The sequence below is a fragment of the Trachemys scripta genome, chromosome 11 (assembly GCF_013100865.1).
Source record: "Trachemys scripta elegans isolate TJP31775 chromosome 11, CAS_Tse_1.0, whole genome shotgun sequence".
Taxonomy (NCBI): domain Eukaryota; kingdom Metazoa; phylum Chordata; order Testudines; family Emydidae; genus Trachemys; species Trachemys scripta.
In genome coordinates, this window is record NC_048308.1 from 29,509,689 (window position 1) to 29,537,192 (window position 27,504).

General features: G+C 40.0%; 2 protein-coding genes across 6 annotated transcripts in view; one reads left to right on the top strand and one right to left on the bottom strand.

Annotated features, from left to right (window-relative positions):
* The window catches only part of CCDC148 (coiled-coil domain containing 148), a 129,979-nt gene extending 128,055 nt beyond the window's left edge, over window positions 1-1,924 (bottom strand). Inside the window, exon 1 of the mRNA XM_034786398.1 lies at window positions 1,867-1,924. Coding sequence (XP_034642289.1) covers window positions 1,867-1,918 — 52 coding nt within the window. The 5' untranslated portion in view covers window positions 1,919-1,924. The remainder of the gene's footprint in view (window positions 1-1,866) is intronic.
* A 150-nt stretch (window positions 1,925-2,074) lies between these two features.
* PKP4 (plakophilin 4) overlaps window positions 2,075-27,504 on the top strand; it is a 213,563-nt gene continuing 188,133 nt past the window's right edge. For 2 of the 5 annotated variants that reach the window (XM_034786179.1, XM_034786180.1), the window contains exon 1: window positions 3,170-3,275. In XM_034786179.1, coding sequence (XP_034642070.1) covers window positions 3,206-3,275 — 70 coding nt within the window. In that variant the 5' untranslated portion in view covers window positions 3,170-3,205. Of the gene's footprint in view, window positions 2,224-3,169; window positions 3,276-27,504 lie in introns of those variants that run through there. The other 3 variants (XM_034786184.1, XM_034786187.1, XM_034786181.1) reach the window with 2 other exon arrangements.

The window sequence follows — 27,504 nt, forward strand, 5'->3', positions numbered from 1 at the left end:
GAACAACAAAAATTATTAAAGATCTAGAAAACATGATCTATGAGAGACGAGTGGGGAAAAAATGGGTTTGTTTAGTCTGGAGAAGAGAAGACTGTGAAAGGGGACATAACAGTTTTCAAGTACATAAAAGGTTGTTACAAGGAGGAAGGAGAAAAAATGTTCTCCTTAACCTCTGAGGATAGGACAAGAAGCAATGGGCTTAAATTGCAGTTAAGGTGGTTTAGGTTGAACATTTGGAAAAACTGCTGAACTGTCAGGGTAGTTAAGTACTGGAACAAATTGTCTAGGGAGGTTGTTGAATCTCCATCATTGGAAATTTTTAAGATCAGGTTAGACAGACACCTGTCAGGGATGGCCTAGATAATAATTAGCCCTGCCTTGAGTACAGGGGACTAGACTAGAAGACCTCTTGAGGTCCCTTCCAGTCCTATCATTGTTTTATGCTGTAATAAGTTTTGTTATTCCTGGTGAACTCATTTTTGTTGTTGTGTGCATAGCAGCATTTGGTGACAAAATGCAACACTTAACTGAATGAATGCATAGTGCTCTCTGCTACCACACTGTTCAGTCTCCAGAGCTGTCTTGTTAGTACTTTCCAAGAGGACAGATTCGTTACTAATATTTTTAAGTCATCTATTTTAGATAAGATCAGAAGACAGTGAGTAGGCAACATGCTTAAAGATCTGTGATAAAATGCATTTTATCACATGACTTGCTTCCCACATTATCAGCATAACAATAAACAGACTAAGATTAAAGTTATCATAGAGCAAAACATAGGTTGAAAGCTGGTTTACATATAGATTATATAAATAATCCAGAAACTGAAGTCTAGCTGATTTCATAGACAGGCAACAACTCATAACAAAAGTTTGCACCCACAACACAGTCTTTACATTCACCTCACATAGGCCAGACAATAGCACAGTAAAACTTAGTAGTCAGATAATGGTATGTATTGTATTGTATTGTCTTGTCTGTTTAGGACCTATAATACTGCAGTGATACATGCTACAGACATTATTTCTTTAGCAGGCACTATCTCCTTAGTAGTTTACTGGGCTTTTCTGACTCTACTAAAGGGTTGCCCTCTAATAGGAGCATTTTTCCCCAGCATACCTTTCTCAGGCTGCCCCTTTAAATATGGAAGAGTCGAGCAGCTGTAGTTCTAAAGTAGCCATTTTGTAACTAGTTGCTGCTCCTGGTCTTCCAGGTAGGAAGTATTCTTAACTCCTATTATATTTGCTCTTGCTCATGGCTAATATATGGCCCATTCCAATATATCTATAGCTATAGACAGCCATTCTCTCACCAGATCCACTTATACAACATACAGGGACAACAGTCAGTGACTGAAAAGCAGCTGCTCATCAGGAGCCAAGTTTAATGGGAGGCACAGTGGGGAGTGAAAGCTGAAATCAAGGCTGGGATTCACACTTACCAGAAGGAAGCGGATGGATTCTTAGATGGTATCTTAGGAGACCTCCACCCACTCCAGGTTACTAGCAGAAATGGTCTGGGGCAAACTTCACTACTAGGGTGGAAACTTTTTTGGATTTTGCACCACGTTGTCAATGCATTGCCTTTCTCTCGCCTCACCTTTCCAGCGGGACAGGCGAGCCTGACAGTCGCCAAGCCTGGGCAGGGCTGCAGCGTGCTGGCTCCCTTGTAAACCCCTAGCACTGCAGGCAATTCTGCTTAAGAGGCCCCAGAGCGTGGAAAAGGACCTTACCCCACCCAGTTACCCTCCCACCGGCTCCCCTCTCTTCCCTGCTCCCGCCCAGTGACCTCTCTCCGCCCGGTGCCTTCCCTCTCCCCCAGTGACCTAATGATTCCCTCTGCCCGCTCCCCTTCCGCCGCACACACCCGAGTTCAAGGAACTGCTGCTCTGAGCCCAAGTCCTTCCACTCAGCCCCATCACAGCATCGGTAACCATAGAAACCTCAACTAACCGGCTCATTGGGTGGTTTAATATGAGACAGTGACCAATAGGGTGCGGCCCTGAGCCGGGATCTTCCAATAGCATTGCGGCACAAGGCAGGCCGGGGTGCTGACGTCCGTGGTGGGAGGAGGGACTAGGGAGACTAGGCTGAAAGGGGGTCGGGACTCGGCGGCGGTGGCGGCACCACCATGGAGACCCCGGGGTAGGGCCCGACCCGGCGGGGAGGCTACAGCTGGGGCCCCTCCGCGCCCAGAGCCCCTGCCAGCGGTGTCATCTGTGCGGTGAGTGAGGCTTCGGGGACATGGGAGGCCTCGGGGACACTCTAGGGTGGGGGGTACCCTGGGGCGGGGACCCGGCTCCGGATCAGAGGGGAGGCTGAGCCAGGAAGGAGCAAAACCAGCTGTAGGGAGCCGAGGAGAGAGGTTGAGTCTCCCTGTCTCTCCCTTCACCCCCAGATCCCTTCCCCGCGAGGTCTCTGTCTTTTCACCCCTAACAACCCTTTGCCCCCACTTGGCCATCCCCAGCCTCTCCCCTCTTGGCTTGTCTCTTTCCCATACCCCACCCCCAATCCTTTCCCCCCTTAGCCTGTCTCTTCCCGCACTGGTCTCGCTTCCCTCCCCCAGCCTTACCCATAGCCCCCCAAATCCTTCCATCCCTAGGCCTGTCTCTTCCTCTGATCGCCCCCTCTCCCCCCGCCTTTGGCGTGACTCCTTTCCCAAAACTCTCCCCCTAACGCCCTCTCCATTCTTAACCTCTGTCGCCCAGACCTCTTCTCTCCCGGCCCTCCCAAGCTCGTGTTTCCCTTCAGCCTTCCGTTTCCCTGTAAAATTGGCTTTGCTTGGGCTTAGGCTGAATGAACGCAGCCACAGTCTCCTCTAACCCCTTCCCCGCGCTGGGCTTCTAGGTGGCAGGCCCACGGAACTGCCCCTCTGCGGTCCCTGAGCCCCGTGGGGAGGGGGCAGAAGGCTGCCTGGTTTTGCCTGCATGTTCAAGGAGTGCGACAAACAGGGCGCTTGCGGAGTGGAGCGCAGGGCGGATGAGAAGGCAGGTGTGCGGCTCGTACCGTGTGTGGGGCGGGGGGAGGCGAGGGGGACACACGCTGTTTGTTCCTGGGGCTTTAGATTGTGCTGGAATGTGAGGAATGCGCCAGGGGAAGCGCGCACACAACCCGCTGCAACAGATCGCTCCTTGCCCAGCTCTCCTCCAATAGTCAAAGGTCACTAGAGCATCTACCCGGGAGCTAGCGAACCTCTCTGTGTTTCTATGCTGCAGAGAGGGCAGGAGCGGTGTCTGCTTGCCTTAATGCCTTGGGCATGGCATTGCACAGGTTCAGGTTAGATTCTCGCTGCATTTTTCCGCGATGAGATCAGTTTGAAGGTTGCTTGTCCCTCACCGCACCCGAGTTGAGCAAGGCTGGATATTCACTTCCTCCCCGTTATCAAGGGCCTTTGATATCTGCGCCAAGTTTTTGCTGAAACATTTGTGCAATTGGTATTTAAATTGTTTGGTGTATGTTCCTAAGCCGAGCTGCAGAAGCTTTGGTGGTGGTAGCGGCGGGGGCGGGCGGGAGGAGAAGAAAAATGTTCGTCGTGTGTGGTGTTGCCGCAACACACATTTTGCTATATGTTTTTGTTAATACTTGTAAACGGCGATCTAATCTGGAAAATATTTCTATGCATGGATCCTTCTTGTTTAACATGAACTACCGTTCTTTATCATACTCAGCTGCATTTATACTCTCATATAATACGTAATGAAAAGGAACAGAGAGGCAGTGTTTTGCCAGAGATGGGACAGATAGAACTGTCTGGTACTGTTAAATTACAGGGCGTGTCAATTACCATCTGAAACAACACAGAAACCCAGCAGGAGGCAACAATCGCCACCACGTCTTTCCCCAGATTTACATTTGTTAGCACCAGGGCGATTTTCATTCTGCTATTCAAACTGTCATAGCCATTTAAGTTGATATTTGTGAGGAAGTGATTTGGGAGTGGTGGGGAGAGAAAAGGGGATTTAGAAAACTTTTAGAAAACAATAGTCCAGCTGTAGATAAAATAACAGAATACTAATAGTGGGTGTCTGAGCATAGTCTAATGGTGATTATTTTCTGTATGTGGCTTATATTTCTCTGTCAGATCAAAGAAAATAATTACACAGTGCTTAGCTAAAGAAACTGTAGTAGCTACTAATCAAGTCCAAGAACTATCATGCAAGCTGCTGCTTTGACAAACATTGTTTGGGACAGGTTTGTTAATAGGGCCACATGATCAGGATATCAAGCTGAACTGTTAAATCTGTTTGTGGGTATTTTTTAAGCTAAGGAAACAGCATTGTATTCCTCCACCGTGATTATTATGCTGAACTACCTTATGTCCACAAGCCATGAGGTGATCCCTAGTCACTGATTATGTATGTTGAATACAATGTAAAGATTAGGTATGCTTTTGATATAACTACATTTCAGATTGCACACCAGTACCCAAACCTTAAATGAAGAAACTATCTAAGCCCTAAAATCCTCTACTGCTGGCGGTAGGAAGTACAGCTATGGGAATCTGGTAACTTGGCAGCCTTTTTGTTTGATCAGTAAGCAAAACAAATAGGAGAAAAGTGACAAATGTTCAAAATAAGAGCATTTCTGGGTGACTGTAATGATACATGCAGCTGTTTTACAGCTAACACATTTGTCTCTGAGGATAAATTAAGTTTACTATCTTGGCTGTGTATGGACATTTTGCTACAATCACACAAAAAGCATAAGGAAATTGGGAGACATGATTTAGCAGTGAACACGCCCATCCTGTCGGGAGGAAAGGTGTTGAGAGGTGCAGAATTGGAAGAGTGAAAATGGATTTTAAAATTCTTGGAGTCTGGGTTGTTTCTGCACAAACCAGTATGTCTATGACCAATGAATGTTCTAAACTGGAAATCCTAAATTGTGTACAGGAACATTGTATATATTCGTTCTCGTAGGAACACTAATTTTCAGAAGCCAACTCTACTTTGCTATAAAAAATATGTACAATATCTTATTACAGTTGAAATAAATATGTATGTAGCCCAGGGTAGATTAAGCCTTGTGTTGTCTTTCTAATTTTCCACTGCATATTAATTTTAAATCACAGTCCAAATGCACATGTGATGTATAACTAAAAATAAAACTGTTTGTGGGGACAGGTGTGGCCTCAAAGTAATAATACTTTATAGCTCGCTTTTGATTCTGCTGATGGCTGTTACTCCTTTTATTAATCATTGTACGAGACTTGGGAAGGGCAGGGAGAATAAAGCTTTCTTGACTTATTGAATAGGTAGACCGTACACTTTTTGTCTTGGAAAGACATTGACATTTGGTGAATTTCTGATACCTCTGAAAATTAAAATATTGGAACTTAACTCTCAATTTTAACTTTATTTTTAAACTGGGAAACCAATGAAATTTAAAATATCTATTTTTAAAAGTTCAATTAATACTGGTTCACTTTCATAAAATTGTAAGTGCTGTCTGACCATTGGAATATGCTACTAAAACTATTTTTGTTTACATGTAGGTAGCATGAACAATATGCTGTGTATCTTCCACTCAAAGGTGAAGGGAGTAGAGGCTGTGTAGAGCATGGCCTCTGACCTAAGCAACTTCAAAATTTAACAGAAAATAAAAAGATAAGAGGTTTTGTTTGTTTGATCCTCCTTTCAGTAGAAGTTATGTGCTTTAATCAAACTGGTACACTTTAAGGAAGTGTGGTTTTTTTGTTTTGTTTTGTTTTTTAAGAAAATACATTTTCTACAGGGAGAGAATTCACCCCAGTTTTCTGATTGCACATTGGAAATGTTACATACCTTGTGTGGCATTCTTTTAAAGCATAGCATTCTCATTTACTGCTCTGTGTGCCGCAGCTGTATTTAAAAGGTTAAAGAAAAAAGTAATAATATGATATAGTATTTTATTAATGTTCTAGCAGCTTCATGTGTTGGCAAAATATTGATTTTTTTTTTGGTTGAAGCTAATTTTTCAAAATGAAAATGGTATTTAATATAACAAGTAGTTCTCTATTTTTACATTGCCTATATTAGACAGTTATGAAAATTATGAGAATAAGCACCTCTACAGAACTTGTAAAAGAACTGTTATATGTTTTTAATGTGTGCTATATCAAATGATAGCCATAAAAAAATCCTGCATGTATTCTGTGAACTTTTGAAAGAAATACTATTCATAGTCACAATTTGAGTCATTCGTAAGTGCTCTTTTGTTTCATTTTGTTTGGATACAATTGAATGTGTCACCTCTTTTGTGATTAGGTATTATGCAGCAGATAGTACAGTAAACTGTGACACAATGTTATTGAGACTTGTATGTGGATTATTTAAACACATTAGTACTTCACTAGTTATAAAGAGATCACAGAATACGGGACTTTTTCTAATAGCATCGCAGTTAAAGAAATCTGTTGTATTACTAAGTACAGAAGAATCAACTTCAGAGGCATGCCTCTGACATTCTGTTGCAACATTTTTCAGAGTAGCAGCCGTGTTAGTCTGTATCCGCAAAAAGAACAGGAGTACTTGTGACAGCCCACTTCATCGGATGCTTATGCTCTCTCAGAGTTGGTAAGACAACTCCCACCTGTTCATGCTCTCTGTATGTGTGTGTATATATATCTCCTCAATATTTATTCCACTCTATATGCATCCGAAGAAGTGGGCTGTAGTCCACGAAAGCTTATGCTCTAATAAATTTGTTAGTCTCTAAGGTGCCACAAGTACTCCTGTTCTTTTTGTCAAATAAATTTGTTAGTCTCTAAGGTGCCACAAGTACTCCTGTTCTTGTTGTGACATTATGTAGTTATAAGAAAGCACTGTGACTAGTCCAAGGAGCTTAGTGATCATAGTAGAGTTTATTGCTGTAGGCAGAATAAACATGTCAGTGATCACTAGCTTTATTGTCAGGATATGCTTGTTAAATGTGCTGAGAAAACAAAACAACCAATAATTGAATGGAATAGTCAGAGGGTCTGAGATTTTTGTTGGAAAAGGGATAGGCATTTATGTACCTACTACTCGGTATTTTGTATTGTCCAAACAGCTCCCTTCTTCTTCTTCCTCTGCTCCTTCCTATTGTACTTTATACCTACTGTTACATTTAACTTCAACCTTGTCTGTAGATTTTAAAACTAGTTAAATTGGTGCAAACTGCTCATGTAGAAACAATTGAACTGGTTTAACCCTTGCTTATTTTCATTTGTATTATCATAGCGCCTAGGAACTCCTATCAAGGTTCAGGGCCTATTTTGCTAGGCAAATGGGTAAATAACAAAGAACACAGTCCCTTTCCCAGAGAGTTTACAACCTATGTGTCAGACAGGATACAACAGGTAGATGAAATAAACAAATGGAGTGAGAGGTTGAGATAATGAAGAGTTTAGAACAGAAATCTCAATCTGCCACTTATCTAACCACTGCAGGACTGGGAGTGCACTTGTAAACATTATTGCAGAGGCAAGTTCCCTCCTCTTCCCCCCGCCCGGTGTTTCTTCCGAAATTACCTGTACTCCCATGGCTCATGCTCCAATTTTGCAGACTGTTTTTTAATTTAATAATTTACTGACTGGAGCTAAACCAGTTTAAGCCCATTCAAAGTGCATCTAATAGAGGGTCTGCAGTTGTTTAACTACATCAATTTTAAAATGATCTAGATAAGCCAGTGCAACTGTGCATAAAGACGTAGCCTTAGACTGCAAGAACTCTGGAGCCAACCCTGATCTTCTGTTGTGTACAGTGCCTACCACAGTTGACTCTCTGATTTTTGTTTGTGACCTGTAGCGACTAATATAATGTAAATTATAATAGTGAGGGCACACAGGAAATGTATGTGATGATTAACAGTTAATCATAGAGCACTACAGATTGAATAAACTGATTACTTTACTTAAACTGCAAAGCATTCCTTTAAACTTGTATCCAATCTTTATAGTGGAACTTCACATAACAAACTTGTTAAAATGTATTCAGTAGGCTGCCAACACTAACAGGATAAATGTCTAGTAGGAAATGTTAACTGCTTCGATGCCACATTAAATAGTATTTTCTGGGCAACATGTTGCAGTTTTGCTTGTAACCTTTTTTTAAAAAAGCTTGTGATACCAAATTAGTCCATGTAACTTTTGATATGGTTTCCTACTTGAGATTTCTGAAAATACCCTGTTTCCCCGAAAATAAGACATCCTCCGAAAATAAGGCCTACTTACAGTTTTGCCTCTCGTTGTAATATAAGGCATCCCCCCGATAATAAGACCTCCCCAATAATAAGGCATCCACCGATAATAAGGCATTTTTCATTTCTGAAAAATAAGACATCCCCTGAAAATAAGACCTAGCGCATCTTTGGGAGCAAAAATTAATATAAGACACTGTCTTATTTTCGGGGAAACAGGGTAGAAGAAGTTTATATTTCAGTTTTTGAATATTTGAAGAAAGTCCCTCACCCTTTAAATTCCAAACTGTTAGAGCAGGGATGGGCAAACTACAGCCCGAGGGCCGCATCTGTCCCTTCAGACATTTTAATCTGGCCCTAGAGCTCCCGCTGGGGAGTGGGGTCCGGGGCTTGCCCCGCTCCGGTGCTCAAGCTGGGGAGCAGGGTTGGGGGCTTGCCGCACTCCGCACATGCCGTGGCTACCAGAAGCAGCGGCATGTCCCCCCTCTGGCTCCTATGTGTAGGGGCAGCCAGGAGGCTCCACACGCTGTCCCTGCCCAAAGTGCCGCTCCTGCAGCTCCTATAGACCGGGAACCCCGGCCAATGGGAGCTGCAGGGATGGCTCCTGCAGATGGTGCAGCATGCAGAGCTGCCTGGGCTCGCCTCCGCGTAGGAGCCAGAGGAGGGACATACCGCTGCTTCTGGGAGCTGTTTGAGGTAAGCGCCGCCCAGAGCATGCACCCCTGACCCCGTCCCATACCCCAACCGCTTGCCCCAGCCCTGATCCCCCCCTCCTGCCCTCCAAACCCCTCAGCCCCACCCCAGAGCTCGCACCCCCAGTTTTTGTTTTTTTCTTTGTAGTTTTCTCCTTTTCCCTCTAGTTTGGTCCCTGTCTGGAAGAGAGAGGAGGTCTTTATAGGTGCATTTTGGGGACAGCTGAGGACTCCCCTAAATTAGCAGTAGATGAGTAGCATTTATCAGTAATTGAGCACCCCAGCAGCAATTGTTTGGAAAGCAGTATGGTGCATAGGGGGCAAATTTGTTTGCCTCAAAAATCTTGGTTAAAGCTTACCTCCCTGGAACCAAACACAGCTTCTTCCTGCTTTGCTGTACAGTGAATTTGGTAAATGGCAAGGGGTCCAGTAAAGTGGCTTTAGCAGAGATCAGCTTTTCTTTCACGATCACTTCATGCCTCCATTGTGTTGTGAGTCAATCCTCCACTTTCTGACAAAGAATACTACCATGAGGACATCAGGAGAGCAGTTTTTGAACCAACACAGTCAGTTTACTTGCTGGCATTTCCCTTATTCTCTCCATAACTAGTATATCAAACTACAAATCTTGTAAGGAAAGTTTAGTTGCCTCTCTAGGCTCTGTGTAGACAACCAACACCCAGGTTCCTCCCCCCGCATACACACTCTCACACACTCACTCCATATGCTTTCATTTCTGAATTGACTGCTCCTTCTCTGGCTACAATCCCGGGTGGGGTGGAGTGGGGGAGAAACTTCCTGTTCAGTGTGCCTGTGCAGGGGCCAAGACTCTCTTTGGTTACCTTAAAGCCACAAGTCCCTCTAATTACATCCATGTCCTTATGCTCAAAGCAGGTTTAAAGAAGGCAGTACTACTTAGCAAATTTTCTTTAACCCTTCATTGCAGTTATATTTACTTTTAGCCTATCTCAGTATTCCTAGGAAAGATGATTTTAGGACAGAAATGTTAGACTATTTGAGCAGGGAACATCTTTCCCCTTGCTTAGCTCTCCTACTGAAAAGGGAAAAAAGATAAGGATGGGAGGAAATTAGCAGTAACTGCAGCTCAGTCTGAAATGGTGTATTGGCGTGACTTACAACAGAAAAACAAAATCTTTCTTTGTCCTAAGATTCCTAGTATGGATTAGTTTATTCTATCCCTTTTCCAGTATCTGATTATGATGCTCAGTATCACCAACTCCAAGCATTTAATCGTGAGTCAAGTCCTCAAAAAATCATGGGACTGGCTTAAAAAATTAGAGTTGAAAAAATTAATGTTGGGTTCTTTTTATATTTCTTCAGGTTTTGAGCTGTTGTGGATCATTTTTTATTCATACTTTTCTCTGGGGGTACTTGAAACTTTTTCTTTTTAAATGAAAATTGAGATTCTTACCTAATCCCAGGACTCTAGGATCTGGGACTTTAAGAAAAACACCAAGTGTCACAATAAAATCACAAGAGTTCACAACATCGGAGGCTAAGTCAGCTATGAAACAGAGTAGTTTATCAACATATCAATAGCATATCCCTCAGAAGTGTGGTGAGTTGAAAAAGGACTGTTTTCATTCTCCTTTTTTCACTCTATGGACAAGACCAATAGGCTTTCTCCCAAGAGGAATCTGAGATCTTCTCCAGTGGAGGCAGCTGAACTAGGGGATTGAAACCACGTTAAGTCCTCTAAAACGGAGAATCGTAGGTGAATGAGATCCACTAGCCAAGTGGTATAGAAATAGTTTAAGAATGTTTTGCTTCTGCTATCTTCTTTCAAAAGTCCAAGTGTTGGGGCTTTAAAGTCTTTAAAGATGCTAATAATCCAGGGTGCAAGGGTTTCTGAGATCCTTGGAAAAAACTATTTTTGTTCTATAATACTTCAGAACACTAGAGGTAGCTAGGTGTTTTTGGTTTTCAGTCAAGAAGCACTCACTTTTTTTAATGGGATTAAGCTGTCTGGGAAGTGAAGTCTCATTGAAGAAGGTCCTCAAGCCTTACATCTGACTTTCTCATGTTTTTGGTGCACTCTTCTTTCTGGGACAAAGAAATCTTGTACAGTATTTACAGATGACCGTCCCCACCCCCTTTCCCACCTCCCCATATTGTGTCAGGACAGTTCTGTCTAGCGACCTACCTCATGTGGAACAAAGGTTTTACTCTAACAAGATATGTATCAGTTCAGATCTGCCTTCAATGTCTGACAATCACAAGGCAAATTTGTTGATTTAGTATGTATGACAGAAAAAGTTTCCACTTCTTATATGTAACTTCTAAATTTCCTTGTACGCGGGGAGAAGTTTCTGGAGGATTTTTCCTTCCTTTGCTATCCCAGCTAAATTTAAATTCAAAGTTTAAAGGGTATCCAGCATATCAAACTCTCCGTTTAAGTTTTTTCTAATATGGTGTGATCATAATATCCTGGTTGAATAACTAGGCCAATTATACGTTAATGTCCTGAGTGAGGTATAGATGTTCTCCCTTGGAAATCTATAGGCGACTTATTCTGTGACAAACTTCCAACAGACACTCCCTCTGTGTGACTTCCTAGAGAGGTAAGTTTCTTGAGCCTTCTCTACACTGCAATAAGTACTCATTGCTGGCACTGGATGCAGCAGAACTGGTGCTGATCAAGGCTTAACTACAGGTAGGCTTGGAAGCATTAGTTTTTTTTATAAGTAAATGTTTGTAAATGTCTATTTCACCATACACAGAGAAACTAATGAAAAATATTTCCATCAATAATTGAAATTTACAGATAAGCAAACTAAGAAAAATGCTGCTTTAAAACTTGAGAGTTTGGTATAAGGATATTTACTTTGTAAGTTTTGACATGTGATGTTGACAATTTGTGTTTTAACAGTTATAAATCTTTAATCTTTTGAATTTCAACATCTACTGTCCTTACAGAATTACTCTGACCCACCCATTATTTCCCTTAACTGTGAAAATTTAAATAAATAGAAATAAAAAAGCTTAAAAATAAACATTGATATTATCGGTCAAAATTATATACATATAAGAAAAATCTGATTATGCCAAGCCTACATTTAACTACAAACAATGTTCAGCATCAATTAGGAGACAATAGGTTTTTAGTACTATTTCTGAAATGAACAATTTGTCCTTGGTTACACTTGTAGTTAAACTGTGGTTAATACCAATTTTGCTGCACCTATTGCAGATACTCATTGTCAGTAATGGTATCTCTTGTACTGTAGAGAAGATCTTGAGATGGGGATAGGGTGACCAGATAGCAAATATGAAAAATCGGGATGGAGGTGTGGAGGGTAATAGGTGCCTACATAAGACAAAGCACTAAATATCAGGACTATCCCTATAAACTTGGGACATTTGGTCACCCTGGGTGGGGAGCCCACACCTGATTCAGGGAAGAGGTTCACTATAACTGCTGTTAGAAACACTGTATAACTTCATGTGTTTGAGAGAGATGAAAATATTCTGTAATGTACAGAAACCTTCAAGGAATGTCAGTTGGAAAAAAATCTTACAGCACGTCCCTTAGCAAGAGGCCAGCTAGTTTATATCCCACCAAGTTAGTTATTTTCCCCTTCTAACCTCACCCTGGACATTTTCTAACAAGCAAGTAGGGCTCTAACCTCGGACAGCCTCTAGCAGATTATAACAGAATTACTTCTTCCTTCAAGGAGACTAGATCATCACTGTCTTGCAAAGTTCACAAATTCTGTTAACAACATAGATGTCCAGAAGCTTGAGGAAGGGTCTCTTGGTAATTAACTGGGGTTCATATCAAGTGTTGGTTCTTTTCTCCACCTTCCCACTGATAGAAAATAGTCAAAGTCCAGATGTTGGTCCTACTATTAATCTTTGCTGATCTTCAAATGCCTAGTGTCTGCAGCTTCAGTAGTAAACTTGGACTTACTGAGTTATTCAGGGATTCTGGGCAAAATGGGGTTTTGGCTAAAACATTACTTTTTATGGTGGTTTCTTCCTACTTCTCCCTCCCCCACCCCCGATGAAAGCTAGCTTGGAATCAACCCACCTCCTCCCCCGTTCCCTCTTCCCCCCTCACCCCACCCCACCCCCCAGCCTCTGGAAGGGAATGTATTTAGGATTACATTGCAACACCATGCCTCATTCTTCAGCCTTTGCTTGCATCCAAATATTTCTCACTTAATAGTTTTGACTCATGATTAGTTCCTAATGAGGCAACCTGGGGACCAAGGGTCTTCTAATGAAGTACTAAAAGCCTTAAAGCTACTTAAAAAAAATTAGTTGCAATGTCTTACTGTTTTGGACACTAGATCATTCTTCTTATGACTTCATTTTAGTGAGAAGGTTAAGCAAGCAGTGACTATTGTACTTCATTCAGTGTCCCTTATTTTCAACTCTGCAGAAAAAGTGGTCTGCAGTTTATCCTTCATCCCCTTTTGTCCCTGTGAGCTCTGACTTCGATGGGAGAGCTTCTCCCGTCGATGTAGCTACCACCTCTCGGGAAGTGGATTAACTACACCGATGGGATAGCTCTCTACTGTTGGCATGGCGCATCTTCATTAAAATGCTACACCAGCACAACTGCATTGGTAGAGCTGCGCCAATGCAGCATTTTAAGCTTATTAATTATTTAAGCTTATTTAAGCATTTTAAGTTTAGACATGCCCTAAGTTCTGTGTTTTTGTTTTATTCTCCTGGATCCACTACTCCTGGACAGACGCTGTAGTAGCTTTAATAGGTTTGGAAGCATAGAATTTTGTCTTGTCTTAAAGTCAGAACAAGAGAGAAAGTTAAATGTAACAATCATGTCAACACAGTAATTGATTATTTCCAGTTTAACTTGTGGTTAGTTTTGTCTCTCCTTGGTTCTGGAGATAGTTGTATTGGAAAGGTTTCGGGGTTCAGAAAATGTACCATAAGCTTTCAGTTTTGTTTAAAAAAAAAAAAAAAAAAAAAGCCAAACCCTTATTTTTAATTCTGCCTTCATTTTGCTGGATAGGCTAACAATACTGATGATTTTATTACTTCAATCCAGAACTAATCCATACTAATAGAAAGCAACTTCAATTCTGGCATTTCCTAACGTTTGAGTGCTTAACTTCAGAATCTTAATTGTTCTTTTTAGCATTTTTTTGTATGTAACTTCACATCGTTTGATTGAGAATAATATTGATTTAATTTAGTATCTTCATCTGGAATGTAATTATTCTGTGAATCAAAAATTTGTGTTTAGCTTTAAGTTACAAAGTACACAAAGCAGTTTTTTCCTTGTTACTGTAGAAAAAAGCACTGTAAATCATATGAAGTTGTGCAAGCTAAAACTTGTCTATAGCAGCACAGCAGGCTGAAAAAAATGTTCCATGCTTAATTTAACAAGCATTATGGGTGAAATTCACTCCTGCTGAACAAATTCTGATTACTTGCTCTTTGTGTGGGGCACTAAGTATAGTTGGGATGGTGGATGAAGTTTATCAAACTTCTGCTGTTAGGCCTGCATTGCCCCCTGCAGATGATAGTCCACAGGAATAGTTTGCAACCAATGACACTATGTATGTCCCACAGGAGGTTTGAAGCCTGGGTTCCTTTTTCCCTCAAGGTGCATAGAATACAGAAGCCTGCTTACACAGTTCTTCCTTTCATGTCCTTCTGACACAGTCCCACTATATGGGGCTTAAGTGGCATGGAAAGCTTTAGACTGGCCCTCCGTATGTAGGTGAGTTTTACCTATTATGACAAATTTTTGAAGAATATTGCTTTGAAAACTTATATTGTTTAAATTTAACTGAAAACTAATTAAAGGCAAATTAAATTGGGATGAGATATTTTGCCTATGCCATCTGTGCCAGAAATATAAAATATGTAGTGGGTGGGAGAATGTTTCCAGTTTATTGTGCCTATCTGTTCCCTTCTCCCCACTCACCCTGCAAAAAAAGCATCAAAGCAGAGAACGCCCAGTTGAATTTTCCTTGAATTCCAGTAACTGCTTAGTTGTTGCAAATATCAAGGTGGATAAAAATCAATGATTTAAAAAAATAAAATAAAAAAAATCAGATATTTTTATTTAAATCGGATTTTTTTGATAAAATGTTTTTTGAGGAAAAATCCTATCTAAAGATAGTTTTAATTAAGATACATTATAGTTCAAAGATATCTCATCATGGAATAGGGATTATAAATTCTAATTCTATAATAAGAGACAGTATATTTATGTAATGTTTAAGAAAAGTTTGTAAATAAGTTCCAATAGTTCATGGATTAGGGACCCAATCTTATGGGGTTCCAAGGATTTCTGTATAGATTATTTAGGTTAAACTTTCTATCTACCCAAGGAAGCTCAGTCTAGAAGATACCATCAGAGTTGCTTAGTTTTGCAGTTATTGAACTGTGGATTTGTGTCTCCAGAGGTAATATGCTTGTTAACAGCAAAAATATTTTTAAATAAATAAATAATATATAGAGGTGAGAAATAACAGACCTCAACCCGATTGTCCCTCTGCAAATTTGTGTACATAGAGTCAATCCCTTACCTCTCTCTAAAAGTGCAAAGTTCCAAAAAGTTCAGTGAATAAAAGATTGTTCGGGGCGGAACAGATCTGGACAAGAAGAAGTCTGGAGATAAATGTGAGAAGCAAGGGACATATGCTTGTTTTGTTAAACAATTGTATGTTTGCTTTTCAAGGAAAAAAAATCCAGAATACATAATGTTGTTGTTTTAGTCAAATAAAATAATTTAAATGACTGCCTGGTGATGTTCTCCTCCTAATACACCATTTCAAGAAAATCCTCCAAATATTAATGATTAACCTGTTGAATTGGAGATAATTCACCTCCCAATGACTTCATAAATATCTGCTTCAATTACCTTTGGTAAATGAAATAACCAATCATTCATTCATTTTCTGATATAGCTGTAAAACTAATCTGAAAAATTTTCAAAATAAATTACTGCTTAAAAATGTATAGTGTGTACCTTCTAAAAATGAAACCTACATCTATTTCTGAGTTGTGAAGAATATGTATTAAGGTTATAACAACCGACAAGAATGTACTTTTATGTAGAAAACCATGATTAAATCGAGTCTTCTTGATTAAAATCAGTTTGATTTAAATCAAATCTACCCTGGCAAATATGTATTTATTTATTTGGATTGGCACGCTTTTCCCTGATTGTATGACTGATTAATTGAAGATCCATTAATACAAAGTTGATTTTAAATTGTTAACTTTACCAATCCCTTTATTGGAAGTCCATTAACCTGTACTGTTGGAATGTAGTGTGTCCTAATGGAAGTTTTATTTTAGTGTTGCATTAGGGATGCTGGGGCATATGTAGGCTTGGCAGAATTAATTTTTTTTTTTAATAATTTCAACATGTTTATTTTTAAGTATTTCTCTTCAATTTTTATTTATTTAAATTTTCAGTTGTGGGAAATTTGGGGGTCAGACTACTATAATTACAGTAGACTTGGAGATTCAAAAGGGTTATTTTATTTATACCATAACCATTAAAACACAAATTATCAACATCCTATTTCAAAATATACTAAGTAAATAGCTTTAAATAAACTCTCAAGCAGCATTTTTCTAAGTTTGCCCATCTGTAAATTTTGATTATTATTGATGAAAGTATTTTTCATCAGTTTTTGTATATACAGTGAAATAAACATTTACTGACATACCAATAGAAAGCTAATCTTTCTAAGCCTGTGTATATGATATAAATTACTCTTTTTGTTGGGTAGGAGTGATGCTGTCTTGAGCATCAAGTAAATGCTGTTCGTGTGTGTGTGTGTGTGAAAGTATATTTGGGAAACTGCTTCTAGAGCCAGTTGCAAATATGAGATTGACACTGACTATGTAATGTACTGAAATGCAGTAGGACTTAACAAGCTGAAGGAGTGGTACTAGTAACACTTCTATTGTAAAAATCTACTTTTTGTAGCGTTACAATTTAAAAAATAAATTTGCACTTGCCAAACTGTCATAGTTTTTTAAAAAGTCACTTGACCTCTGTGCTGCTTATATTCAAAAATGCCTTTTAAAATTACAACAAAATATATTTCACAAAATATATTTTAAGAACAAAATATTAGAGGTTTGTTTTTGTAGGTTTAAGTTACTCTGAATTTCCTTTTTATTGTTTTGAAGGTGAATAAAAATATGTTGCCAAAAATTAAGTGAATGTTGTTATCTGATAAGTTTCCCTCTTGCCATCTGGATCATATAGTAAATAAACATAATTATACAAGATAGAAAAATATAGCATTTGCCATTGACCGAAGCAAAAAATATAGCTGCCATTTTATGTTGATTTGTCAATTTACAATAATATCTGAATTCTATATAGGAAATCAATACAAAAATCATTGTCATTTGGCATTAGACTTGTCAGTCTTTATATACCTCTACCCCAATATAACACGACCCGATATAACACGAATTCTGATATAACGCGGTAAAGCAGTGGCTCCGGGGGGAGGGGGCAGGGCTGCGCACTCCGGCGGATCAAAGCAAGTTCGATACAATGCGGTTTCATCTATAACGTGGTAAGATCTTTTGGCTCCCGAGGACAGCATTATATCGAGGTAGAGGTGTATTTTAGAATTTTAATAATATAAGTTCTCATGTTTGGAACTTCAAAATCTACATTCAGTTCCTGCTACTCTATTAGATAAACTTACATTTAAATGATCTTAGTGTTATTCCAGAGCATTTGAAGAACTGTGAATAATGTTTTTATTATATTTTTGTTTGAAGCAGTTAGCATGGCATTAACAGAGTCTTGTTCTCATGCATGGTTGCCATATGTAATAGTCCTTAAAGGTAATTTGCAAGGCTGCATATTGATTTAAAAAAAAAAACCAACAACTTTAGATGTGCTAAATTTTCTAAATAAATAGGCTAAAAGGGATATAGGATTTGCCAGATTGTTGGTTCATTGAATGTTGTAGTTGTCAGTGGCCAATACTTAATGCTCATAGGAAGGAGGGAGGAACCAAATATTCCGTTTTATGCCCTGAAACATGGGATTTGATTATTTTTCTATTTTCTCCCCCTCTGGCTCTGGGGATGTGTAAATAATTAAAAAGTCCAAAAATAGCTAACCGGTGCATTAAAATAGACAGAATTATTCAGCCATTGTATTTGACTCAGTTGCTACTGTGTTAGCGAATTCCACAAATTAACTATGCACTGTCTGAAGGTAGCACTTGCTTTTATTTGATCTGAACATACTTTCCTTAATTTCAGAATGACCCCATGTTACAATAAGACTAATCTTGTTGCTGTTTGTTTAATTAGGGTGAAGGAATTTAAAAGAAGGTGATTTAAGTCAAATCTCCCCACCCCCATCACTTAAGTCAGATTTACAAAATCTCAACCTAACCTGAAAAGAAGAGCTATTACAAAGTAATAACTTTAATTGATATTGTATTATATATGTATAATATACACAGCATAAACATAAATAACTATAAAATATTTTAAACTGACATTTAGTGTTACTCATGGTAAGGTATCCTATTATATTGTTGCAAAGCTATTGTAGGCAACCAAGTATCGAAAATCAAGGGCCATTGCTACTGGCTTCAGTATTTGATGTAATTCTTCAGTGCACCTCTTCAGGCCAATATTTGATATCTTAGGCAAATACTTAGTTCTGCCAATGGTCTTCATAGGGTTTCATTAATTTGGACCACTCTGAACAAACTTCTAGACACTTTGAAGAAGTATTTCATGAGGCATGACAAATGCCTGGCCACCTTCCTGTTTGTATTCCTCAGCTGCAAAGTGAGGAAAAAAATGTAATCCTCTAGATATTTGATCTATCCTTCCAAGACTTTGGATAATAAATTTGGAATATATGCAGAAAAGCCCTATGCTGTTATATTAATACCAATTGTTTATTGCAAAAGTCTCTTCTTGGCTATTATGCCTGCGTTGTCTGTCAAAAAAATCAGTGACATGGCACTTACCACCTTTTGATTGTACAGTACTACTAGTGATTGTAGACAAATATTCAGATGAACATTGATGATTCTAAGTATTTATGCTTGTCACACAAGGAAGCACCTCCTAACCTAGTAATTTCTAACCCATTTGTCTAAATTACGGTGGGTGGGGCAATTTAAATAATTGGTTTAAATAATTTAAATCACTTTTGAAGTTATTGATGTTGAATTAAGTTGAGGTTTTGTAAGGCTCATTTGAAACTAAAGGCTCATTAGATTGAACTAAAATATAAATACTGTGGGGTGTATTTTTTTTTTTAAACACTACTCCTATTAGGGTATCAGAGTTTTACAAAAGTGCTGTAACCAAAAAACAAAATACTGGAAAACTATGCCTTGATTCTGCAAGCAGTTAAAAAGGTATGTAACTTTACTCCCTGTGATTTCAGTGGGGATTACTCATGATCTTAAAGTTGAGCATATCCATAAATCCTGGAGATGAATGCATAACTGTGTGGATGGTGTCGCCAGGAGGGTTTTGGCTTCCCCTCAGCCATGGGATGTTGTTGTTCCAAGAAGGACTGCTTAGCAGAGATGGAGTCTATCTAGCAAGGAAGGGGAAGAGTAACTTTGGATACAACCTGGCTAACCTATTGAGACAGGCTTTGAACTAGGTTTGACAAGGGCAGGAGACAAAAGCCCCTCCAAGTCCAGGACATGGAGGCTTGGATGAAGGGTCACAATCTGGGAGAAATATGGGCAATCACATCAGGGACAAAGGAGAAACTAGAGGGAATATAGAGGGGAAATCTAATGAACATCTTAGATGTTTGTATACTAATGCCAGAAGTATGGAGAATACACAGGAAGAAATAAAAATATTAATGAATAATCACAATTATGACATAATTGGCATCATAGATTTCACATGACTGAAATATTGGTATAGAAGGGTACAGCTTGTTCAGGAAGAACAGGCTGGGAAAAAAGGAAGGAGGAGGTGTTACCTTGTATATCAAATATATACACACTTGCACTGTGGTTGAGATAGAAGTGGGAAGCAGACCTGTTGAAAGTCTCTGGATAAGGATAAAAGGAGTAAAAAAACCCCAAAGCTGATGTCACAGTAGTCATCTTCTATAGACCACCTAACCAGGAACCAGAGGCGGATAAGACTCTTTTTAAACTAACAAAATCATCCAAAGCACAGATCTTGGTAGTGATGGGAGATTTCAAGTAGCCAGACATCTGTTGGGAAAATAATATAGCAGGGCACAGATTATCCAACAAGTTCTTGGAATGCATTGGAGACAATTTTTTTTATTCAGAAAGCAACTTGGGAGAGGCTGTTCTAGATTTTATTATGACGAATAGGGAGAAACTGGTTGAGAATTGGAAGGTGGAAGGCAACTTGGGTGAAAGTGATCAGGAAATGACAGAGTTCATGATTCTAAGGAATAGTAGGAGGGAAAACAGAATAAAGACAGTGGCCTTCAAAAAGGCAGACTTTAGCAAACTCAGAGAATTGGCAGGTAAGATCCCTGGGAAAGCAAGGCTAAGGGAGAAAAGAGTTCAGGAGAGTTGACAGTTTTTTTTTAAAAAAGAGACACTATTGAGGGTAAAGAGCAAACTATCCCAATGTATAGCAAAGGTAGGAAGTATAAGAGACCATCCTGGCTACACCAGGAAAAGAGTCATACAAAAAGTGGAAACTAGATCACATTATGAGGGATGAATATAAAAACAATCATTTTAAATTCTAATCCCACCCTCCAAAGGTTTTGGGTATAGTCCACGAAGTTTATAAGTGTACTCCCTATGCCATTATCCAAATCATTTATGAAGATATTGAATAGAATCAGACTCAGGACAGATCCCTGTGGGATCCCACTTGATATGCTCTTCCAGCTTGATTGTGAAATATTGATAACTACTCTGAGTATGGTTTTCCAGTCAGTTGTGCATCCACCTTATAATAGGTTTGTCTAGGCTATATTTCTCTAGTTTGCTTATGAGAAGGTCATGTCAGACAGTATCAAAAGCTTTACTAAAGTCAAGATCTACTATGTCTACCGCTTCAATAGCATTAGCCTTTATTTCTGGAACACTGAAGTCTTTGGCTAGGAGGTGCATCAAATGAGCACTGCAACTGTATGTTATTAGCTTGGGACTCTTTTCACTCTCTTCTAAATTTTCTTCTCATCTTGGATAAATTTGCAGCATTGTCTGTGACCATTGTCTGTGAATTTTTTTTCAGTTTGTTATAGCTTTTACTGCTACTTCTTCTAAGTATTCTGCTGTTTTTGAATTTCCTGATGTAGCAATTGTTTCTGTAAGGAGGACATTCCCTTCTTCTGTTGTCACACAAGCATGTACAACAAGATCATTGTGGACATTGCTGCACCCATCAAGATTCAAGTTAACAATTTCACCCTCTAGACCTTTTGCACACTGCTCAATTTCTCTTTCATACACTTTATCCAGCAATTTGCAACATCTGCTGTTGGGTGGACTGTATCCTGGTCTTAATGACTGAACCATGTTAATGAATTGTTGGATCTCAATCATATGGAAAGGAGAGTTTGCGGCATAAACAAACCGGGCAATTTTTTCATCAATTACTTCTTTTTGTAATCTGCTGGTTCTTATCAAAAAGTTATCTATGGTTGTTTCTGGATGATGATTTTTTTTTTCTTTTTGCTACAGGCGATATACTGTGGCTATGTGACATACATGATGTGACTGAAACACTATCATTGGCAGATAACTCTGAAACTACAGAAAATGATGGTGATCTTGAAGGTGAATAGTCTTCAGAATCCTATATGTTGAGGATGGATTCTCCTAAACAAAATAAGTCAATGCAGTTATTTAATTATTATTACCATACTGCTCATTTAGTGTTACTCATTGCATTCACTGACACTCATTACTACTTTAAAGGTGAAATTGTAAAAGGAAGATCTGCCTATTTCAGCTATTTATTTTTTTTATCACAACTGCATCTAAAATGATAGTACCATAGAGTAACAACTATACTTTTTGCTCAAACATGAGAATTCAAGAATAGTCCAGAAGGAAGACAGGCAGTCCTTAAGGAAGAAGTATAATACAAAAAAGTTTACCCACCTGAAGATCTTGCATGTTCTGACATGTTCCTTTCATCATCTTCAACGCAGCTTCCTCCTGAGAAGGAACACTTCTCATGGTGTTGTTTCATTTGAGCTACCAGCCTTACATTTCTTCGTTGCGTTGTTTGCATTTTGCACACATGCCTGTCATACCCATAGGTAGAGGAACGTCATTAAAATATTCCCAAACTGGTCTCTTTTACAGCCTGCTGCCATTATAGGTTTTCTCTTCTAGTGAGAGAATGGTATGGTAGATCTCAAATCAATGAAGGCTACACTCAGAAAGACCTCAAGACTTCTGGAATTTGCTGCTCTAACAGTTTCACCTTTGTTTCTACTGGCTCTCCCTCCCTTCTCACATTTATCTCCAGACAACTTCTCCTTGTCCAGATCTATTCCGTCCCCAACAATCTTATATTCATTGAACTTTTTGAAACTTTGCACTTTTAGAGAGAGATAAGGGATTGACTCTGTACACAAATTTGCAGAGGGACAATCGGGTTGAGGTCTGTTATTTCTCACCTCTATATATTATTTATTTAAAAACATTTTTGCTGTTAACAAGCATGTTACCTCTGGAGACACAAATCCACAGTTTGAGAACTGCAAAACTAAGCATCTCTGATAGTATCTTCTAGACTGAGCACTGAGTCCCATTGGGTAGATTAACCTAAATAATCTGTATAGAAGCCTGTGGAATCCCATAAGATTGGGTCCCTAATCCATGAACTATGGGAACTCATGTTTTAAAGAGACAGTGATTTGATGTTGGCAAGATCAGTATGTGAATTACCCAGTAAAGTAACTCCTCACTTAACATTATAGTTATGTTCCTGAAAAATGCAACTTTAAGTGAAACGATGTTAAGCGAATCCAATTTCCCCATAAGAATGAATGTAAATGCTGGGGTTAGGTTCCAGGGAATTTTTTTTTTGCCATACAGTACAGTACTATAGTGGGATGTGCCCTTGCCTTACCCCACACAGGCGCAGCCCACTGGCACTGGAGACAATGAGGCAGGCAACGAGGCTGAAGGTGCTGCAAGCACCAGGAGCGGGGGGGCTCAACCCTTGGCCTGCCCACTCCACCCCTTCCCCCAAGCCCCACCCTTAACCCGCCTCTTTTTCCCCCTCTCCTTCCCCTTTACTCTGCACGCCTTGTCCTCGCTCCTCCCCCTTCCCTCCCCTGCCTCCTGCCGGGGAGCCTGCACGCCGAGTCCTTGCTCCTCTCCCCACCCTCCTGCCCCCTGAACGTCGCAAGCCAGCTGATTGCCGTGGGCAGGAGGCGGGGGGGGGGAAGGCACTGATCCACAGGGTCTGCCGGCGGGCGGGAGGCACTGGGGGGGGCATAGGGGAGCTGATAGGTGGGCTGCCAGCTGTGGACAAAGCAGGCAGCCAAACAACGTTATAGCGAAGCATTGCCCAACTAAATGAAGCACGTTCTGTAATTGAGCAGGGGCATAAGATCGAAACAATGTTAAGCGAGAGGACATTAAGTGGGGAGTTACTGTATATTGTTGGGGAAAGTGGCAAAAATAAAACTGACACATAAGGTTGTTGAGGTAAAATCTTTTATTGGACTAGCTTCTGTTGGTGAGAGAGACAAGCTTTCAAGCCACACAGAGCTCTTCTTCAGGTCTGGGAAAGGCACTCTGGGCATCACATTCAAGGTAGAGTGGCCTGTTAACACCTCTATAGTCATAGGACAAAAAGAGGGGGTTAGTGGGTTACTGATTGTAATAAGTCATAAATCCAATGTCTCTGTTCAGTCCATGCTTTTTAGCATCTAGCTGAGTGATGAATTTAAGCTCCCAGACTTGTCTTTTGAAAGTGTTGTACAGGCTTGAGACTTGGTGAACGTGGTGGATAATGGGCTGAATATGTGCTCCCAGTACAGCACTGTGGCCAGAAAGGCTAATGCAGTCCTTGGATATCCAAACAGTGAGATTATACTACCTCTGTATTTGGCACTGGTGTGACTGCTGCTGGAATACTGTGTCCATTTTTGGGGTCTTCAATTTAAGAGGGATATTGATAAAGTGGACAGGGTTCAGAGAAGAGCTGCATGAATGACTAAAGGATTCAAAAACATGACTTATAGTACAATACTCAAGGAGCTCAATCTGTTTAGTTTAGCAAAGAGAAGGATTACAGTCCTAAGTACCCACATGGGGCACAGAAATTTGATAACAGGGCTTTTTAATTTAGCAAAGTTTTAACAAGATCCAATGGCTAGAAGTTGAAGCTAGATAAATTCAGATTAGAAATAAGGTGCACATTTTTAATGGTGAGGGTAATTAATCATTGGAACAACTTTCCTGGGCTTGTGGTGGATTCTCTGTCACTGGTTTTAAATCAAGATTGGATATTTTTCTAAAAGATGTGCTTTAATTCGACGAAGAACTATTTCACTGCAGTCCCATGGTCTGTGTTATGCAGGAGGTCAAACTAGATGATCACAGTGGTCCTCTCTGGCCTTATAATTTATTAAGTGCATCTACCTGTTGAAAAACAGCTCTTTGACAGTGAGAACACTACCCAACAGTTTTTGTCAGGAAATGAATAACATATCCAATAAAAACTTCAGGAACATTATACAAAGACTTATCTTAACAAATGTCTGTAATAAAACTATATTATTTGTCTTTATAAATTTGTTTCTGTTATATCCAGGATGACTTGAGTAGTGACTAGATATCTTTTTTGTTTTTGTTTTTTTTACACTTCTACTAGCAATGTGAAAAAAATGTGGCATGATGTGTACTCTGTTATCACTGGGAGCAGCAAAAAGGCCTCTTGCTGGGAGGAAGGGGGAAAGAGTAACATTTTGTCAACTTTGACCTTGCTCTCTGATCCATAGTGCAGAGTCAAAGTCTGGTTGTCCCTGTATTTGGTAAGGGGGGAGCAAGAACAAGAAGAGCTGATTCTTTGTCCTCTCCTGGCCCGACTCCCACTCAAGGTTTCTCAAGGTTTAAAATGAATTGAAAGCCACACTTTCCCAAAAATGCAGGCAAGAACAAATTATCTAACTTATTTTGCTCATTTTTTAAAAATGTATAAATAAAATGTATATGTACTCATCCTTTTGGCTGGGCCCCACTGCCACAAATTAAACTCTCAAAATACAAAAAGACTGCTCATAAATGTATTCTCCCCCAATTTGCAGCCCATCCTTCTTCTTGAGAATAAAAACAGAATTAGCAGCATGCCTGAATAAAGAACAAATCTAAGCTCTGGTGGAGGATGGAAGTAAATTCCATAGTTAAGGACCCTTCATTCAATACCCTGACATCAGTTTCCTCTCATCTGTATTAAGGGGGTTCCAGATCTCTTTCAGTCTCTGCAGATCTTAATTCTGACAGTATGTCATAAGGGGGAAAGCAGTTTCTTGAGTAGCTGGGTCCCAAACCACTTTAGGCTTGATAGACTAAAGCAGAGGTCGGCAACCTTCGGCATGCAGCCCATCGGGGCAATCCGCTGGCGGACCGCGAGACATTTTGTTTATGTTGACCGTCCGCAGGAACGGCCCCCCGCAGCTTCCAGTGACCGTAGTACAGTGTTCCCGGCTAATGGGAGCTGCCAGAAGCGGCAGCCAGCACGTCCCTGCGGCCCGCAGCTCCCACTGGCTGGGAACTGGGAACCGCGGCCACTCAGAGCTGCGGGGGGCCGTGCCTGCGGATGGTCAACGTAAACAAAATGTCTCGCGGCCTGCCAGCGGATTACCCTGATGGGCCGCGTGCCGAAAGTTGCTGACCCCTGTACTAAAGTCAAAAGTTTGAATCCATCCAGAAGCTTATAGGAAGCTATTAGATCAGGGGTCAGCAACCTTTCAGAAGTGGTGTGCCGAGTCTTCATTTATTCACTCTAATTTAAGGTTTTGCGTGCCAGTAATACATTTTAACATTTTTAGAAGGTCTCTTTCTATAAGTCTATAATATATACTAAACTATTGTTGTATGTAAAGTAAATAAGGTTTTAAAAAATGTTTAAGAAGCTTCATTTAAAATTAAATTAAAATGCAGAGCCCCCTGACCGGTGGCCAGGACCCAGGCAGTGCCACTGAAAATCAGCTTGCGTGCTGCCTTCGGCACATGTGCTATAGGTTGCCTACCCCTGTATTAGCTCAAGATCGCATTTAATATGCTGCCAATATGCAGCTCCACTTACTGAGTAGCCTGCAGCATCCTGCACTAGGTTCAACTTCTGAATGGTCTCAATATGTAGCCTCATGTAGAGTTCATTAAAGTAATCTAATCTTGAGGTGACAAAAGCCTTGATAATTTTGGCAAGGTCCATATCAGAGAGAAAAGGTGGCCACTCATCTCACCAAGTACAGACGGAAACAAATGCTTTTGACCACAGTCACCATTTGGATCCCTAGCCTGGTCTCTAGCACCTTCAGATTGTGCGCCTGTTTTCTACAACTCACTCAGGGAAGAGTGCTGATATATAATTTCTGGTTGCTTCCTGAAGCCCATCAATGTTATCGCTGTCTTGTCTGGAATAAGACACAGCCAGCTAGCCTTTGTCCAAGCTCAAATGTTTATAAACAGAGTTTTGTTCTGTCTCTCAGGCCTAATATCTATGATGGAGATACAGATCTGGGAGTCATCTATATACTCAATACTTCACAATCCTTGTCTCCTTGTTAACCTGCCTACTCAGTAGCTGTCATTTACTTTGAACATGAGATGGCAATATAGTCTCCTATAGAATTCTTTAAGGAAGACTTCTCAGGACAGAGGAACAATTGCACACAACTGCCTATTGCATTTTCTCAGAAAAATTCAAGCACCTCCACCCACCCCTGCTGTTCTTTGCAAAGGAGGCAACAAAAATTCATGGTCAACCATGTCAAAAGATACTGATGGATGTAAAAGAATCAGCACAGACTTTTTTTTGTCTTCATGTATCCCTTGGCGCAGGTAATAGATTTTAAGTCCAGAAGTCACTATTGTCACCATCTAGTGTGACTTTTTGCATTTCACCTTTTGATTCCTGTATCAAGCTGTAGCTTGTGTTTGAGTCAGAGTAGATCTTTTAGACAACTAATCATTTAATGCAAACAATGTAGTTGCTACCCATTATCCAGGCCTATAACCAGATTCCCCAGAATGAAGAAAATGCCAAAATAGCCTTGCCACAACCATTTCAATGAATTTCCCCAAAATGAGTGATTGGTAACTAGTTGGTAACTAAATTATCACTAGGAAGTGTTTGGTTTCTTGAGCATTTAGATTCTTTGAAAGCCACTGGAATCCTTGCCTCCCTTTTCTCTCCGATCCTGTTGGAAAAATATTGACCATCTCAGCCAACAATAGTGGACCAGTACTTCCATGCTGGCCTTTACCAGCAAAGCAAGGATGAGTCCAATTTGCAGTCTGAAGCTGCTGCAACACTTCTATAGTAGTGAGTGGCACTGGCTGAAATGCAGAGGAGATGCAGTGTTTGTCCCCTCAAAACAGTGTTTTGTTTTCCATATCAGTAGAGAGCTCAGTCCAAATCAGAGTAATTTAGTCTGCAAAAATATCAGGAAAATTCTTCAAGTCAAAAAAAAAGCTTGACTCTATAAG